Source organism: Muscardinus avellanarius, assembly GCF_963383645.1.
Source record: "Muscardinus avellanarius genome assembly, chromosome: 20".
In the NCBI taxonomy this organism is placed as follows: Eukaryota; Metazoa; Chordata; class Mammalia; order Rodentia; family Gliridae; genus Muscardinus; species Muscardinus avellanarius.
The window spans coordinates 24098038-24117908 of NC_137806.1; the positions used below are offsets into that span (position 1 = coordinate 24098038).

Sequence of the window (19871 nt, forward strand, 5' to 3'; positions counted from 1 at the left end):
TTTTTTTTTTTTGCAGCACTTAGGGTACAACCCAGGGGTATTCTATTCTGAACCCCAGCCCTATTTCTTATTCTGTATTTATTTTTTATTTTTTGCTGGTACTGGGGATGGAACCCTTCTACCTCTGGGCTACACTCCCAGAGCTATTTTTTTAAATACTTTATTTGAAAACAGGGTCTCTTAAGCCGGCGAGGCTGGCTTTGAACCTGTGCGATCCTCCTGTCTCCGCCTCCCAAACGTGGGATTACAAACGTGCGCCGCCACGCCCGCCTTTTATTCTTTATTTTGAAACAGGGTCTCACTGAGTTGCAAAGGACCTCACTAAGTAGCTGAGGCTGGTGCAAACCCGGATCCTCCTGTCTCAGCCTCCCAAATGCTGGGATTACAAGTGTGCACCACCACGCCTGGCTCTATCAAATATGTTTTAATTTAGTTTTTATAACATATATATAGGACTGCAGGGGAAAACTAAAATTTTCCTTCAAAAAGCTTATTAATATTATCAATAAGACTTATATGAATTAAAATTTCAAGCTAAACAATATTAAATTTGACTAAGAAATTTAATAACAAATAGAAATTTTAAAACAACAACAACAACAAAATACAGTCAGCATGCCAGAGGATCGAAACAAAACAGGAGAAAACTTAGAAACCACACCTTTCCGCTGTAGAGCAGGTGCGCGCGGTGCTCATCTATTTCTGTGCTAAATAGCCGTCTCGTGCTTCCTCCCCTTTGCCCATCCTGGTCAGTGCATACGGTCTTGGGAGCCAGCCTTCCTTCCTTCCTTCCTTCCTTCCTTCCTTCCTTCCTTCCTTCCTTCCTTCCTTCCTTCCTTCCTTCCTTCTTTTGGTGGTACTGGGGTTCCTGGAAACTCTTCTACCTCCGGGCTACATGCCCAGACCCATTTAAAAAAAATTTTTTTTTTTATGTGGAAACAGGGTCTCTGGCTTCGAACCTGTGCGATCCTCCTGTCTCTGCCTCCCAAGTGCGGGGATTACAAGTGTGTGCCACCACATCCGGCCCAGGGAGGCTTTCTACCTGCCTGCCCCTGGCTCTAGATGGACACTTGGGCCAGGCCAGCTGGAGCACCCCAGCCCCGTAAGCGCAGTGACTGTTCAGGGCTGGGCACATGGTCGCAGCGGCTTGCTGAGGGCCTGCACTGGGACCCCGGAGCCTCTTCCCTGGTAGAGTATGTGCTTGAATTGTCAATAGGCTGCCACTTGGGGCCAAGCTGAGCTTGACAGCAGTCTATAAAAACTATACAATGACATAAAAACAAGCAGAAAATGGAACATTTACTTCTTTTTTTTTTGGTGGTACTGGGATAGAACCCAGGGGCATTCTATCTCCAAGCTACACTCCCAGCCCTATTTTTTCTTCTTCTTTTTCTTTTTGGTGGAACTAGGGGTGGAACCCAGGGGCTTTTCTACCTCCGGGCTATACTCTTAGACCTATTTTATACTTTTTTTGAAAACAGGGTCTCACTACGTTGCTGAGAGCCTAAGTAACAGAGGCTGTCTTCAAACCCGTGCGATCCTCCTGTCTCAGCCTCCCAAGTGCTGGGGATTACAAGCGTGTGCCACCACGCCCGGCTCTTACTCTTTATTTTGAAACAGGGTCTCCCAAGTACTGGGGTTACAGGCTTGTGTCACCATCCATTTCAGTCTAAACAGTTCATTTCTTTAAAAAAACTGACCATTTATTATTTTTGTAATCAGAAAAAAGGACTTGAAAACAAATCCAAGTACTTCCACATTTAGCAGTACTTGCTCACAATGTTCTTTAAAAAGCCCACTAGCTGGGCATGGTGGTGCACACCTGTACTCCCAGTACTTGGGAGGCGAAGACAGGAGAATTGCAGGTTGGAGGTTGATCTCAGCAATGCGGTGAGTCTCTGAGCAACCTAGAGACCCTCTTTCAAAACCAAAAGGGCTGAGGGCGTAGGTGAGAGGTGGAATGCCCCGGGTTCAATCCTCAGTACACCCTCCTCCAACAGCCTCCTGGGCTTTTTATATCTGATTTGATCCAAAGGATATAAAAGGTCGCAGGTAATCATAGCTTTATGAAAAGTAGTTATCTTTAAAGTAAATGTTTACAATCAGCATTAAAAAAAGGAAAATAAAGCTGGGCGAGGTGGTGCACACTTGTAATCCCAGCATTTGGGAGGCTGAGACCAGATGATCGCGGTTTGCGGACAGTCTCAGCTACTTTGTGAGGCCCTCTGCAACTTAGTGAGACCCGGTTTCAAAATAAAGAATAAGCCGGGCGTGGTGGTGCACGCTTGTAATTCCAGCGCTTGGAAGGCTGAGACAGGAGGATGACACAGGTTCAAAGCCAGCCTCAGCTACTTAATGAGGCTCTCAGTAACTTAGTGAGACCCTGTTTTCAAATAAAGAATAAAACAGGTCTGGGAGTATAGCTCGGAGGTAAAAGAAGCCCCTAGGTTCTACCCCCAGTACCTCCTTCCCCCAAAAAAGAATAAAAAATAGGGCAGGGGGTGTAGCCTGGAGGTCGAATGCCCCTGGGTTCCATCCCCAGACCCGCAATAAAAATAAATAAATTAATAAAATAAAAGAAGGAAAATATACAGCTAACACTGACTGAAGGTCTATCATGTTCAAATCAGTATTTTAAGTTTTTGTTTCCCAGATATTCTTATGTAATCCTAGTTTGTGAAACCCTAGCTGTAGCTGGGTGGAAGAGTACGTGCTTGTAGTCCCAGCTACTCAGCTGGCTGAGGCAGGAGGATCCTGAGTTCCGGGCTAGCCTCAGTGACAGTGAGATCCTGTCTCTTATTAAAAATAAAAAATAAAAATTCCTAGCTACAGACGGCTTCTTTCCCCCTTAGTTAAAAGTAGCTGTGCTTGGGGTGAGCTAGGGCTGCGTGTGGATAAGGCTATGACCACCTTTTCCTCATGTTACTGTACTACTGACTATGTCTGGGTAAGGCGTGACCCCAGCTTGAAGATGCTGAGATCCAGGTGGGAGCAGAGCGAGCATCTTTCTCGCTCCTGTTCTGCTCAGCTTTGGAGCTAGGGAGACGTTCGTGTCTGTTCAGGAGGTCCAGCCTGGCATCCCAGCATAAAACCCCATCCTGGCAGGCAGGCAGTTGCTGCCTTCTCCCCAGCTCCCCGAAGCCTGTACCGACATGGCATGGAAGCGGAGTCTCGTCACCAACAACAGGAACACGAGAGACCGGCTCGGGCCTCGCGTGCGCTCGTTTTGAGCGGCATGTTTAGGTGCCCTTGGTTCATCCAGCAGAACTTTCTAGAGGGAAAGTGGGCAGACTAGTGCGAATCCCGGGGGAGGGGGATCTAGCTGGAAATAAAGAGTTGGGAATTATCCTTGCCTAACTGAAGCTAGCGTGGATAAGAAGAAGAACACAGTAAGTAGCTAGAGTAAGAAAGGAAAGGAAAGGAGCCTACAGAAGAAAAAGAAAAGGGATGATCAAAGAGAGACTCGGCTGAGTGCAGAATCAGGAATAACAGAGTTTCCAAAGGGCCCGGGCAACGGGGCCCAACACAGCAGACATGCTTAGCAAACCAAGGCTGCAGCCAGTCGCTGGACTTGGGACTGGGATGCATTTCATGAACTTAATGAAAAGGCGCAGAAAAGTCTCTAGGGCCAAAGCCAGAGTGCGGTGCACTTACGAGTGGAAGCCTGGAAGACGGTGAGAATGAAAGAGAACTGAAGACGGGTGCAGACAGCGAGAGGACGTGGAGCCTCCCGGCCAGGCCAGGCTCTCGCGGCTTGGGACCCAAGGAGCACAGCCAGCGGGCAACGTGGCCGCTCAGTTCCACAGGTGGAGGCTTTGGCCACCACGATAAGAAGAGGCTGCCCCAATTCCTAAGCTCAGGAGTCCTGCAGCGACGTGAACATCCAACGTAGCAGCGACAGAGAGAAGAAATGGTGCCCTAAGCATCCAGAGTCTACACGGGAGAATCTGACCCCACAGGGCAACGGGAAATAAGAAAACACAAAGAATTTAATTTTCTTCGTTGTTGAAATAAATAAGAATGCTTAAGTGTTTCCTCAGTAGGTACATATTCTTTCAAATGCCAGAAGTGTGAGGAGTTTGATCTTTAGGGGAAATTATACTCAGATAGTATCCTAAAGGTTAGCATAATATAGCTAAATTATCTCTCCCTGTCACAGGTTAAAGGACATTTAAATTCTGGAAGTTCACATCAGCTTTTTCCAGATAACAAATCTTAAGTACCTTCCTATATTCACTCAATTAGTGATCCTGGGCCTTGATAACACCGCAGAGAGAAACTTTCCAACTATCATTCAAATCATATCTAAAAAGGTGGTCATAAATATTTTAAAACCTAAGTGAACTAATAAGACCTAGACCCATTAAGGATAAGATCTTTTACAACAAATTAAATAAAACAATTTATTGAAGTCTGGACTCAAGATAAGCTAGATTTACTAGCTGACCTTTTATTCATTTAAAGAACAAAATTAGCTCTAATTGCATTAGAATGAAATCCAGTAAATTTTCCCAAGTCTTCTAATGTGGCATCATGTAAGAGCTGCTGTAATTGTTTACAAGTAAGATGGAAATGCTTTGATTATGATCTTTCCACTTGTTTTACTGGGTCGTAAAAACATTTCCCCAAACCAAAAGCTAGTTTTTCTGACAGTATACTATTTTTTCCCCTTAAACATACTGCATCTTTGGTGTTAAGCAACAAACTACTATGCACCGGGGGGGGGGGGGATATAAATTGAGACTTCATAATTTTAGGTCAGTCAAAATGAGAGCGTGCTACAAGGAAGTCAAGAACTCCTTGCCTGGAAAACCCAGAAAATGGCTCAAGACTGAAATAAACATTTTAACTACCTGCTTCCTCTTGGAGTTGGCTCAGAATTACTGCAGAGATATATGGCTTTGGGGAGGTAGCAAAGCCAACATGTGCACCCCACAGCTTCTGGTCCAGCTGTTCAGCAGCCAGGAAATTTCACGAGTAATGTTAGCATCTTGCTAGCATTAAAAACAGGACACTCTTTTTGTTTTTGTGGTACAGGGGATTGAACCCAGGGGCATTCTACCCCCGAGCTCTACCCCTAGCCCTATTTTTTATCCTTTATTTTATTTTTTTGGTGGTACTGGGGATGGAACCCAGAGGCTTTCTACCTCCGGGCTATACTCCCAGACCTTTTTTATATTTTATTTGGAAACAGGGTCTCACTAAGTTGCAGGGGGCTTCACTAAGTAGCTTAGGCTGGATGCGAACCTGCGATCCTCCTGTCTCAGCTTCTCAAGTACTGGGATTACAGGTGTGCGCTACCAAGCCCAGCTTAAAACAGGACAGTTTTTAAAGTTTCAAATACAGTGATTAAAATTTAAATGCCATTTTAAAAGTATAAGCACAGTAATTTTAAAGACATTTTTGTCATTGCTTTTGCTATTTAACTTCTAACATGAGCAAAATCCCTAGGAAATATTTCAGGTTTAGTAACAAGTTAACCAGGGCCAGCCAAAGAAAACTATCCATACTTTTCAGTTAAAAACAATCAAAAGCAGAAGTTTTATTGGAAGGGAAACAAATTAAAAGTAGGAGGCAAAAGGCTTCTTTTTCTTCTCTTTGATCTTAGTTTCCTACGTCTACATCCTCCTGTACGTCTTCTCATTAAATTACCCTAAAACCACTTAGAAAGGAAAACCATTTCAAGCACAGGTAGAAAATATGGAAAGCAGAGTAAACGCCATTTGCAGTTATTACTCGGAGGAATCGATCACTGATATGCCCCATGCCCCTTCCAGCCTCTTCAGTGTCTTTTGGCTGAATCTGGAGACATCTCAAAGTATTAAAAAATACTTATTTTCCTCAAATATACTCTAAATGATTATTTCTATAATATCCCATGATTGTTTTCTATTTCAATTGTTGAAAAGTTTGGATCATAGAAAGATGACAAATATCTATACATATTTTAGGTTTTAAAAGATTTAACTTTCTAATTTTTTCAAGATTAATAAGCATAGCCCTGGTTCCCATTTTCACAGTGCACAGAAATAATTTAGCAATTACAACTTTTGTTGTTGCTGTTGTTGTTTTGTAGAACTGGGGATGGAACCCAGGGTCTTTCTACCTCTGAGCGATACCCTCAGCCCTATTTTATCCTTCATTTTGAAACAGGGTCTCACTAAGTTGCTGAGGCTGATCTCAAACCTGTGATCCTCCTGTCTCAGAAGTACTGGAATTACAAGGTGTGCCATCACGCCTGGCTAGTTACAGTGTTTAAAAAGACCCCACCAGGTAGAAGCTACACTTTGAGAATTGCAAAAAAGAAACATATGGAATTTCCAGCATGGCTGTCTTGAGAGGACTGGGGAGGAAAGACCTTCCTGAATTTAAGATGTCAACCCAGGCAGGGGCCTCTGGAAACCAGAGCATGAGCAAGTGAAAAGAGAACTGCCAGCAGGTAAAGTTAGTTCCTGAACTATATCTCAACATAATCTGAGTATTTAAAAACAGGGTTAAATTTGTCAAACAGACTCTTCTTTATGAACTTTCATAGAGAATTTGGAGTTATGGGGAAGAATGCTTATTGCTCAGCCCTATGATTATTTACTCCAAAAATGTTATGTAAATTTGTATTACATTTTTCTTAATATTTTACCCGTATGTAAAATACCTTTTTACATAAGGCTCCTGTAAAAGAATTTTGAGATCTATAAATCCAGTCATACATTTAAAACTTAGAAGAGCTGCAAGTCCTAGTCTGCCATGTCCTCCCTGACAATTTTCTTGAAATAGTCCCTGTCCCTGGGAAATTCTATCAGTTTGCTTGATTCTTCTTGCCTTATAGAAACAAATATAAGAACGAACATCCTAACTCCTTCTACGCTTGCTCAAAATAATCCAGCAAATAATCACACACACACACACACACACACACACACACACACACACACACACACAGACTGTGATGCCACTGACCCATTGCAACACCTTGGACATTCCACTCATGCTCTGTGACGTTGTCCAGCTGGAATCTAGAAGCCTGAGCAACAAACTGCAGGCAGCTGCTCCGGCCAAGCACAACCTATGTGCTATCTGGTAGCAAGGCAACCTGGCTGTTAGGCTAGACTCAGAGACCTCGGCAATTACCTCCAATGTGTGGTTTTCCCATTCATACTTTTTTTTTTTTTTTTTCGTACTGGGGATTGAATCCAGGGACATTCTACCTCTGAGCTATACCTCACAGACCTTTTTATTTTTACGACATTCCCAGACCTTTTTTTTTTTATATTTTTATTTGGAAACACGGTCTCTTAAGCCAGCAGAGGCTGGCTTCGAACCTGCACGATCCTCCTGCCTCAGCCTCCCAAGTGCGGGGATTACAAGCGTGTGCCACCACGCCCGGCTTTGCAATCCTTCTGCTTCTAGCCTCCCAAGCACTGGCATTATAGGTGTGTACCACCACACCAGCTTCCCCGCTCACACCTAAAGGTGTTGAGACTGTAATTTTAGGGTTAGGACTGTATTTTCATCTTCGATGTAGACTGCAGGGAACTGAGGACGCCCGTTACTGGAGGACTTGCTAAACGGATTTCTGAGGTCTTTGGAAAGTTGTCTCGAATTCTGGCCCTGTCAGGAAGAGGTACGGGCCTCCTCATATGCCCCTTTACAACACAGTTTCTGTTAAACTGTCTTCTTCAAAATACAGTAATAGAGAACACAGGAAAAGATCTCACCTCAAAGCACTTTTCTGGATCAAGGGCAGAAGACATAACTTCTTTATTTGAGACTTAGAAATTAAATATTATTTTAAAGTTCTTCCAACCTTGTAAAGCTTTTTCTTTTTCTCATAATTTCCAAAGACTATTTTCTGCTTGTCCTTTGGCAATAAAGACTTCTCCGTATCCCTGGAAGATTCAATCCCCTTCATTTGTGAATCCCACTCTGCTCACTAATTTCACTTTAGAAGACTGTAAGTTTATCGCTACGTGTGTACAAACTAAGTAACTCAAGGCACATCCAGATGAATCTTTCCCATCATCACAGCCCTGGAACAAGCCGTGTATCCTAATGCTACAGCTGTAAAAGATGATTAAAATTTAAATGTCACAGAATATTTGGGTGTCACAAAATATTTTTTCTAAATTTTTCTGCCATTTGAAAATGCAAAAAGTATTCTTAGTTTGAGGGTCACATAAAAACACACAGGGAGCCAGGCGTGGCGGCGCACGCTTGTAATCCCCCGCGCTTGGGAGGCTGAGACAGGAGGAGCGCACAGGTTCGAAGCCAGCCTCAGCTACTGAGTGAGGCTCTCAGCAACTTAGTGAGACCCTGTTTCCAAATAAAAGTATAAAAATAGGTCTGGGAGTGTAGCCTGGAGGTAGAAAAGCCCCTGGGTTCCACCCCCAGCACCACACACACACACACACACACACACACAACATGCACACAAAAAAACCACACACACAAGGGGCTATCTCCCCCCCAAAATGCCACTTAGTTCTATTTTACACAAAATCCTATTACTATTGGACTTTGGCTCTGTCTCTTTCTCTTTTAATGTAACGTAAAATGTAATATATTTACTTATTAATCTTTTGCTCACTGTAAGGATTTTTTTTTTGCATGTGCTTTGATCAAATGATGAATCTTTCATAAGCACTGGGTCATTTACCTAAGTATCTCAAAGCTTACATGTTATATAATACTGGGCTTTCAAGGGCAATTTGTCTAGAATCTCTGGTTATTATAATTTCCCTTGAACTGGACATTTTGTTCTAGAGTAACAGGACCTATTTCTCACATCTTTTAATATCTTAGGTGTATGAGTGATTTTTTTTGTTCGGTGTTGGGGATTTGAAACCCAGAGGCATTCTACTTCTAAGCTATAACCCCAACCCTATTTTTATTCTTTATTTTTGAAACAGGGTCTCACTCAGTTGCAGAGGGACTCACTATGTAGTTGATGCTGGCTGTGAACCTTTGATCCTCCTGTCTCAGCCTCCCAAGTACAGGAATTACAAGTGTGCGTCACCATGCCCGGCTCATGAGTGTTTTACAAGATAAAAATATGCTGGGCGTGGTGGCGCATGCTTGTAATCCCAGCATTTGGGAGGCTGAGACAGAAGGATCGCGGTTCACAGACAGCCTCAGCTACTTAGTGAGGCTGTTGCAACTCAGTGAGACCCTGTTTCAAAATAAAGAATAATCTGGGCGTGGTGGCACATGCTTGTAATCCCAGCATTCAGGAGGCTGAGACCAAGGATCCCGGTTCGCGGCCAGCCTTAGCTACTTAGTGAGGCCCTTTGCGGACTCAGTGAGACCCAGTTTCAAAATAAAGAATAAAATATAGGGTTGGGGGTGTAGCTCAAAGGTAAAATGGACCTGGGTTTTATCCCCAGTACCGCAAGAAAAAAAAAAGATGAAAATACAATAATCAACAGTGACTGAAAGGTGTGTACGGGCAGAAAGAAGACTGTAACTACCCAGGCCTGTTTTTTTATATTAAACAGTCTTAAGTGCTATTACTGGTGCACTCTCGCCTCACATCACCCTGCGGTTCACAGTGACGCCGACACTCCTGCGCACAGCACTCGGCCGGCTTTCCGCTTCCTCCCTTCCTCCCTTTCCCCCCACACAGGGGACTGGGATGGCGATGGAAGTGATTCCTTCCCTGATCCTCCCTCTTTCCCCGGCCTTCCCCTAGACCACCTCCCCGGCCCCGGCCTCCCCGGCTCCCCTGGAGTTTCCATGAACCGAAGCCCCTCTGGTGTCCCGGTTACTCCCCAGCTTCCACGTATTAGAGAAGACACACGACCCTTCACTTTTGGTGACCGGCTGATCTCACTTAACATAATGTTCTCCAGGTCCATCCATTTTCCTGCAAATGACATCATTTTGTTCTTCTGTATGGCTGAGTAAATTCTACTGTGTACATATCTCATAATTTGTAGTCCATTCTTCTGTTGCTGGACACCCAGGCTGGTTCCCTGATTTGGCTACTATAAACATGGACATGCATACATTACTATAATTTTCTTTCAGTCCTTTTGGAAAGATACCCAGGAGTGGTGTAGGTGGCTCTCAATGCCTCTTTACAAACCTAATTTCTCCAAATAGAGTGAGCAGGCCAGACTTCTGTGTGGGAGTTAAGATTAAGTACTGGCGAGCTACTGAGAAAATAGGAATTAAATATGAACTGAAGGGAGAATTCACCTAAATGACGAGGAAGAGCATCTTCCCCTTGGGGAAGCGAGACAATACCCAGACTCCCCGGGAATGGGGGGGACAATTGTTTTGGTGGGCCCCTGTCCTCTTGGTTGAGAGATGAGGACATTATTCAAACTTTTATAAGTGAAACGGAGTGCACTAGGCACATATATCAGAAACCTGGTTTAAAAAGATCTGAATCCACAATATTATTGCTCACATTTTAAAAAATATTATTATTATTTTTTTTGCGGGTCTGGGGATGGAACCCAGGGGCACTCTACCTCCGAGCTACACCCCCAGCCCTATCTTTTAGTCTTTATTTGGAAACAGGGTCTCACTAAGTTGCTGAGAGCCTCACTCAGTACCTGAGGCTGGCCACGAACTGTGATCCTCCCGTCTCAGCCTCCCAAGTGCTGGGATTACAAGTGTGCGCCACCACGCCCAGCTTTCCATTTTCTAAGCTTGTCTGTAACACTACCACGCGCTGTCCTGGTCACTACTGGCACAAGCAAAAAGAATAATGTGGAAATTCTCCAGAGAGCTTAGAGAGAAAAATGCGGGCCATGTGGCGCATCGCCATTAAGTGTCAGGAGCAGCTCCTCCCCTGGAACCTCTGTCCAGCAGCTCACCAGCCACTGGCCTCCTCTCCCTCCAACTGTACTGGGCCCAGAGAAGCAGCACAGAACATACACAAACCAAGATGAAATGACCCACCAAGAACACAGTGACTTCTGATCTGCTCTACCTGTCAACACGCCTACAGCCCTGCTCTCAAGCAAGTGTACGATCAGGTACGCCGCCCCATACACTGGGCTGACTTACCAAGTGAGACTCCATTTTCAGACTTACTGGGAAAAAATAAGGCTGTAAGCTTATACTCTGAGCTGTGATTTTCATTTAAATGACAATGCTTCACAGAACAAGGGAAATTCTTTTCAACATGACTTGCAAAAGAAGTCAGTGCTTCATACCCTATCAGGATCATGGAAGAGCAATGTAGGGCTTACACTTCCTCAAAAGATAAATAAAAGAAAAATGTCCAACTCATTTAAAGAAGGATGGGACTGAGAAAATGATTCAGTGAAAATTAAAAAAACAAAAACAAAAGCAGCAAGCCGGGCGTGGTGGCGCACGCTTGTCATCCCCGCGCTTGGGAGGCTGAGACAGGAGGATCGCACAAGTTCGAAGCCAGCCTCAGGAACTTAGTGAGACCCTGTTTCCAAATAAAGTATAAAAGCAGGTCTGGGAGTATAGCCCAGAGGTAGAAAAGCCCCTGGGTTCCACCCTCAGTATCACAATAAAATAAAATAAAATAAGAGCAAACATGAGATTTACATTCACCATTTTAGCCCAGCCCAGCTTTCCCCTGGGGTACTGGGTATGGCCCAGGTCCTGCGTGCACGAGGCCAGCCTCTACCAGGGAGCTGGGCCCCCAGCCCTACGCTTCCTCAGCGAACAACCTCTACTTCAGCGGTTCCTCTTATACCGTTTCACCCAGCCTCTGGCAACGTCTGTCTTTTATAGATGGAGAATAAAACTATGTGTCAGCTGAATTTTTGTTGTTGTTACTGGAGATTGAACCCAAGGGCATTCTACCTGTAGACCACACCCCAGACCTCCTTTTCATTCTGTATTTTACAACAGGGTCTTGCTACGTTGCTGAGGCTGGCTTCGGGCCCGATCCTCCCGTCTCCTCCCGAGTCCCGGGCTTGCAGGCGTGGGCCGGTGTGCCTGGCTCACCCGGACCTCCACTCTCCGTTACAGTGACGGATGGTGTGACTTAATCTGAGAAGGTATAACATTACATCTATGTGGGTGAAACATGGCCATTAGTTGATCCACTTCTTATTTTTCAGTTAAATAGGGCCTTAAACACTATGCAGAGACAGTAACATGCGCTAGTCTTTCAAAAGATAAAAATAATAAGAAGAAAAAGGATGTAAAGGATCCTGAATGTTAAAGAAAGCAAACGCTCCACTCAACTCCCGGCTCTGTTTATGCCTGCACACAGCTCTAGAGTTCTAACTCTATCAAGAGCGGAGAGAGGAGGTCAAGCTCCACTCGCTTCACTCCAATCCAAAACGTTGGTACTCACATCTTGTCTTGGCCAGCGCCGACTCGCAGGGTCAATCTGGGTATGACTGGACTTGGGGCTGGGACGACTGGCTCCACTTTTACCTGCAGGAGTCAGTACATTACCGTTTAGCATGATGTGAGCGAGTTTTCTACACGTACCTCTTCCGTCTTTCCACCCCCACGCACTTAACAGGCTGAAGACACAAATAAGGCTAATGTCAGACAAAAAGCCCATCTGAATTATTGTTTCTCAACAAGTGAAGGCTATCTGACATCATGAGAAACTATGAAGTTTAACCACATATGAATACGGTTCAATATAAGCACATTGCATGAGTATTTCTCTTTTATTAGCTTAGGCTAATTTCTTGGGTTTTATTTATAGCAGACTTTTTATTTTGGTGGCGGTGGGGATCCTGGGTATTGAACCCAGAGCCTCCTGCATGCTAGGCAAGTGCTCTACCACTGAGCTATATCCCCAGGCCAGGGTTTCATTTGGTGTTAGAATTTTCAGGATTTTATTAGGATTTTCAACAAAAATTGTCATTCATGTAGTTGTCGGACAGAACGTAAATAGAAAAATCTGTGATGGTAACGTCTTTATAAGATAAAATGCGTCACTTTACGGGACCCGGCAAACGTTATGCTCACTCTAAGCTTGCTTTATCCAACGAGAGGGCTGAACTGCCACGTGCAATTACAGCATCAAATTATTTCATTTTTGGCTCGAGTAAAATGATCTGAAAGGCTGTGAAAGGAAAAAGAAACATACACTCTCTTTTTAGAAAGGAGTTGTGAAGGCAATGATTGTTGAAAAAGCTAAAAAATTCATAACCACAGAGATTAAGTATGACATTAAAAGGTCTCTTCGCAATTTTTGGTTTGAAGATCTTATGGAGTAATAAATACTTTTTAAGTAAACAAACTAAACAAAAACTCTGTGGTTCCAAATTGTTACCGACGTCAGTTTCCAGTGGATCTGACTGGCACTCTGGGTGCGCGATTCTTTGTTGCAAGAGACTGTCCTAAGCACTGCCAGATGTTTACCGTCTCTGGCCTTGGAGTATTACGCAGTGGTGGTTTTACTGCTAGTCCCTGATACCTGGCTGCAAACTACTGACTTCTACCTTTCCAGTTCAATAATGAAATCCCAACGGAAGACTGTGATGGCGCAATGGAAGAATCAACCCAAAGACTGCCCGGTGCACGGTATCACGTGGTGATTCACCACAGCAGCTCCTCTGTTTCGCATTCCTATTTACCTGTCGCCTCCTTACTCTTTTTTTTTTTTTTTTTTTTGCGGGTTTGGGGATGGAACCCAGGGGAATTCGACCTCTGCGCTACACCCCCTGCCCTATTTTTAAAAATTTTATTCTTTATTTTGAAACCAGGTCTCACTGAGTTGCGGAGGGCCTCACTAAGTAGCTGAGGCTGTCCGCGAACCGCGATCCTCCGGTCTCAGCCTCCCGAGTGCTGGGGTGACAAGCTGCGCCACCGCGCCCGGCTCGCCTGCTCACTCTTTAAAATCCATCGGTATCAACCTCTGCTCTGGCCACTTTCTTGAGCAGTTCCTGCCAGGCAGAAGGTGCTCAATGAGTGTTTGTTGAAGTAACAAACTCATCCTGAAGAGACCCTCAATCTCTCGCCTCTTGGGTATTCCATTATCCATCCAGGACCAACCTAAAACCATCCTCCAGAGCACTAAAGAAAAAAAATGTAAAACCCCAACTGTATGGATGCTTCCAACGCGATCTGCTATGTGGCCCTGGCTCACCCAGGTGAGAGCAAACATCATGTCTGAGGACTTTTTGGTTTGTTTGTTTTGGTTGTGGTACTAGAAAGTGAAAGCATAGGCATTCAACTTCCAAGCGACACCCCTAGCCTTTATTTTTTTTATTTTTTTTACTTTTTGCGGGTCTGGGGATGGAACCCAGGGGCACTCTACCTCTGAGCTCTACCCCCAGCCCTATTTTTCATTCTTTATTTTGAAACAGGGTCTCACTGAGTTGCAGAGAGCCTCACTAAGTAGCTGAGGCTGGCCGTGAGCCTGCGATCCTCCTGTCTCAGCCTCCCAAGGACTGGGATTACAAGCGTGTGCTGCCACACCTGGTGCCTTTTTGTTTTGAAACAGGGTTCTTCTAAGTTGCTGAAACCTGTAAGCCTCCACATCTAGCTTCAATAAGAAAATTTTAAAAAAGAAAAAAGGATTAATGAAGATGCTAACAATATAGAAAGTATAATTTCTTTCTTTTACTTCTTTATTTTTGTAGTATCGAGGATTGAACCCAGGAGTTTTCTACCTCCAAGCTACACCGCCAGTCCTATTTTTTATTTTTACTTTGAAACAGGGTCTTGTTAAGTTGATGAGAATCTCACTACTTACTGAGGCTGTCCTTGAATCTGTGACCCTCCTGTCTTGGCCTCCTGAGTACTGTGATTACAGGCTTGCAACCACCATGCCTTGGCTTTAGCAGGTGTGATTTGTAAATAAAAATTTCTTCTCATATTTTTGTTTATGATAACTATCTAAATGCTCATCAAAAGAGATACTTGTTACAGTTACAGAAACAATTTTCCCAAGTGTACTCCCCAAGAAACAGCACAGAGTGAGGATGACTGTGGCTAAGGCAGTGTGGCTCCTGCCCTCCTCTGAGGCAGGGCCCAGATCTGGGGACAAGATGAGTTCTTAAGGGTTAAAATGAAAGAACAGCACTTTGGAGTAATGCTGAGAATTGGGGCGAGCAGAGAGCGTTTACAGTGGATTACTAAACTTCCCAATTCACCAAAGAGGTAAAGTCCAGCAATATAAGACTCCTTTGTAGCCAACTAAAAATACATTGTCAGTGGATTTGTCCAGTTTTATGTATAAGCAATACTTCTTTCACCTGAACTAATACTAGTAGTCATATAAGCCCCTTATTGCCATGTGCTGCATTTTTTTTGCTAATCTTCAAGGATTTAGCTTCTTTGCCACATACCTCAGGGCACCAACTGATAAAGCTCTAACTCTCCATTTTTCCAGGACACCAGCAGTGCGGCCTTGCAAAAAATGAAAATCGCTCAAGAGATTTAAAGGGGAAATTTATTTTTAAAATCCTGACTTGAAGCAAAGAGGTGGATTTTTAAAAAGCTTATCTATAAGGAATCAGTTTAAATTTAAATTCTATCTTGGAACTCTTTCATGCATTCCAGCTTTAAAGTTTATCTTTTGACAGGGACTTTCTACAAAGGTAATGGGCAGCTTTGTCAATATAGTCTGTCCAAGTTTATTTTTTTAATGTTAAACTCCTTTCATTAAAAAAAAATGCACCCTATATGCGTACTAGCTATGGCAGCAGCAAGTTCAGCAGGCACTAGTTCAGATTCCCATCTATGCTGATATGTCAGTAAAAACCCATAATTGCTCTGATGAAAAGCCAATTTTAATCACCTAGCATTCTGGATGCTAAGCTATGACTGGTAACCCTTCTGTTGCCTTTCGTAGCAATTAAGGCTTTTACGTTATTTCCTTTTAGGAACACAGTCTAACCTAACACTGATAAGCTATTTAAAATATTAAGAAGACAGCCCAAAGATGGTAGAAGGTTGTGGGGTTAAGTATGGCGAGTGGCTTCCTGCGTGGATTCTGGAACAAGGGGGCTCTTTTGGAGATGGCCTTGGCAACGCCCAGAAACTCAGACATCCTCATTCAAACCTTAAGTTACTGGCTCCTTCTTGGAATACAGTTATGAGAAACAGGAAGGGAAGCCCCCCTCCCCCCCGTTTTACTGAAAATCCTTTGTTTCACTAGTTATGATAGTTGATGAGGAAAGGCTAGAAATGAGACTGTATTACACAGAAGAAAAATGGAAATCTTTTGTTAAAGGGGAATATGAGTGAGACTATTTATTACTCCCTGAATAAACTGTTTAAATTCAATAAAGATGATTTGAGGGAAATCCTAAAGAAATTGGGGATAGATTAAAGAAACATTAACAATTTTAACTGCTCTGATTGCTGAAGTTATCAAGGCACCGAGGACATCGCTTTCCAGTTCTTTGAAACACACGGTTTCGGAGGGAAGCCCCCCACGTGCCGTGCTTGTATGCTTCCTCACGAACAACGACATTGTGCCATGACACTATAAGTCTTTGATGTGCCAATAAAAGTACAAAATTTTTTTTTTTAAATGGCAGTCAAACAGGAGCGCTCGAAGGCTCCTTCAGTACTGGAGTTTTCATCACGCCACGATGTCACCTTACTCCTGAGTGCTGACCTCCCTCGCCTGTTCCCATCTCATCACTGGTGAGCCGGGTAACTGGCCTGAGAAAGCTGCCTGGCGTGGGAGGGCCCGGGCCGAGGTCGGGCGGGCCTGGTGCAGCCACAGTAAGTCACTTGGCCTTCTGCACTCGGCTTGTCCAGTTACAGAGCAGGAAGAGGCAGACCAGACCCACAGGGCTGTTGAGAGGATGACATACTGGGCCTGGTACTTGAATGAGCTCAGTACACCATAGCTGCTAAAACTATTTGCTAGTCAGGTTAGTTCATTCGATAGCTAATGACAGCTCAAATAAAACAATTCATCAATCAGCTGGCTAAAATAAAGATGATGGGCTTTCTATTATAAACAGCGTTGAGTATCCACAGGTTACTGATCAACATTATCAGTTTGTTTTTTTTTTTTGGTACTGGGATGGAACCCAGGGGCATTCTACCTCTGAGCTACACCCCCAGCCCTATTTTTTTTATCTTTATTTTGAAACAAGGTCTCAGTAGGTTGTGAAGGACCTAAGTAGCTGAGGCTGGCTGCGAACAGCGATCCTCCTGTCTCAGCCTCCAACATACTGGGATTACAAACCTGTGCCACCATGCCCGGCTTCAACATTATCAGTTATTTATACAATAATTCTGAGTTGTCAGTCATCTACTCATTATTAAATGACACAAACTAGTCTTCACTTAGCGTTTTCTATGAGAAAACAGGTGTGTGTGTGTGTGTGTGTGTGTGTGTGTGTGTGTGTGTGTGTTACTGGGAATTGAACCCAAAGACATTCTACCTTTGAGTTACACCCCCAGCCCTATTTTATTTTCATTTTGAAACAGGGTCTTGCTAGGTTGATGAGGGTGTCACTACTTCTTAGAGGGTTATGGTAAAGACTTAAAACTTACACAGGGGGCTCAGCATGGCGTTTAGCACACAGTAATTACTCAATGTTAACTTAATATTTTGCTATTTTTACTTTTATCATTATCTCTATTTTAAAGACAAAATACCTAAGGACTAAAGAAGCTAAAATACGGGTTCTGGCCCAGGTATGTTGGATTCTGAACCCTGAGCCCTTCCGCTCAACAAGTTCTCACTGAATTAGTGTTGACTTTATTGGCCATTGGATTTGATCACTGTGGATATAGCTGGTTAAAACTTCATAAGCAGCAAAAAGTGGAGGAGAGTTAAAAATTTATCCTCATTGTCTTAATTCTGTGCTTATGTAAAAAAAAATTCATAGATGTAATTCCATTTCAGGTCTTTCTTTTCTTTTCTTTCTCTCTGATTGAACCTAGGGAGATTCTATCTCTGATCTGTGCCCTCAGTTCTATTTTATTTTATTTTATTTTATTTTTTTGAAACAGGGCCTCACTAAGTTGCCAAGGCTGGTCACCAACCTGCAATCCTCCAGTCTCAGCCTCTCAGGTCCTGGGGTTCCTGGTGCACGCCCCCACGCCCGCTTGTCAGGTCTACCTTCAATTACTCATTTTACTTGCTACTTGGGGGAGTTAAAGTGGGGTTGATTACAGCAATCCCTCAATTTCTACTCCTTGTCAGGACATGTCATGGGTTGTACTAGACTTTACCCTTTCCTCTCTGTATAAAAGACTAAAATTCAAGTGAATGCTAAGAAAGTAGAAATATATTTTTAACAGTAGTTGACTCACCTGTACTAACAGGTTGTCTACTATAGTCCAATGAAGTAAGAAACTTCTAGTCTTACAATCTTCTAGGTTGATTCGAAATGGAAGGAAAACATCACCCCTTCCACTCAGCTGCACTTTCTGGATGCGGTTACTTAGTGCAAGCTACAGCACCACGCACAGTCTATGTGCTACCCTCTTTAACCCTCATATGGGCAAAATGCCCAGGTCCACAAAAGTCAGGATTTGAATTCAGGTCTAACTCTACAAACCATACCTTTTATAATAATAATAATAATAATAATAATAACAATAATAACAATTATTATTATTATTGTTATTGTGTGTGTGTGTGTTCCAAGGGACAGAACCCAGGGGCATTCTACCTCTGAGCTATATCCGCAGCCCTATTTTTATTTTGAAACAGGGTCTCGCTAGGTTGATGAAAGTCTCTTTGCTGAGGCTGTCCAGGAACCTGTGATCCTCCTGTCTCAGCCTCCCAAGTTCTTGTAAGACAACTGACATTGACAACTTTTTATCTTTCGTCATAGCTCTGATCCATGACCCCTTAAGACTGAAACGAGAGCTTGTATCTTGCTATCAGATGGAATCTGTGCTGCTCCGACTGGGCCTCTGAGTCTGAGGGGCTTTTCCTGCCGATAGCCAGGCAGATGCTGGAGAAAGTCAGGGACTGCTGCTGCAAACCTAATTTGACGGGCTTCCCTCAAATTCATAATGCTGTTGAAACAAAGCCACTGACTTCCAAAGTCATGATGGTAACGAGAGCAACAGCCCCGTGCTTGATCTACTGAAGGCGCAGCTGCTAAGTCTGTGTGATGGGAGCAGGCTGGCTGCTGTCACACAGGACACCAGCAGCGAGCACCTTAAAAGGGGACGTGCTTCTGCGCTGCAGCTGACGGGGCTCTTGCTGGCCAGCTGCGTGATGACCTCGAATGAGCTGCTCTCGCTCTTGGGCCAGTTCACAGCTCATGGCAACACCTGCTGGATACGCAACAGGTGTGCCGGGAGGGGAGCTTCAGAACTCGACACCTTGTCAGGTTTCGGAAATAACAATAATGCAATGAGATGATTCCTAAAATGTCAATAAAAGTTGGGGTTTTGTGTCTAGTTAAGTTATGGATTTCGGTTACTGACATCAGAATTGTCATTTGACAGGTATACATACATGTATACAAACAGATGTATATATATATCCCTATTTTTGGGGGTGTGTATTGAGGACTGAACCCAGGGGAATTCTATCTCTGAGCTATACCATGAGCCCTATTTTAGAAACAGGGTCTCTAGGTTGATGAGTCCCACAACTTGCTGAGACTGTCTTTGAATCTGTGGTCCTCCTGTCTCAGCCTCCCAAGTCCTGGGATCACAAGTATGTGTCACTATGCCCAGTCAACTTTTTTATATTTTAGAATAGCTGAAGGAGACAAAGAATGAAATTAGGCAGAAAAAAATGTGAGAGTTGCCATCTCTGCTGTCAGCTGAACTAACTTTCTAGTTAGGTCTTAGTTCATAGTATCCCAAAATGTTGGCAATAGGTATTTTGTAGGTCAAATACATCCTGTATTTATTATGTGGGGAAAATTACTAGGTACTATTTTGTAGCAAAGCTCAGATAGAGGATTGTTTCTAGAGGCCAAGGAAAGGATCTCTGAGCAGCTCTAGGGACAGCACCACGAATACCAAGTTACCTTTTT

At 43.6% G+C, this 19871-nt stretch overlaps 1 protein-coding gene across 1 annotated transcript in view; it reads right to left on the reverse strand.

Moving 5' to 3' along the window:
• TAF3 (TATA-box binding protein associated factor 3) overlaps positions 1–19871 on the reverse strand; it is a gene marked incomplete at both ends in the record, with an annotated part of 133353 nt that overhangs the window by 18444 nt on the left and 95038 nt on the right. The window contains one exon of the mRNA XM_080717014.1: positions 12287–12369. Within this exon, the coding sequence (XP_080573140.1) occupies positions 12287–12369 (83 nt within the window). The remainder of the gene's footprint in view (positions 1–12286; positions 12370–19871) is intronic.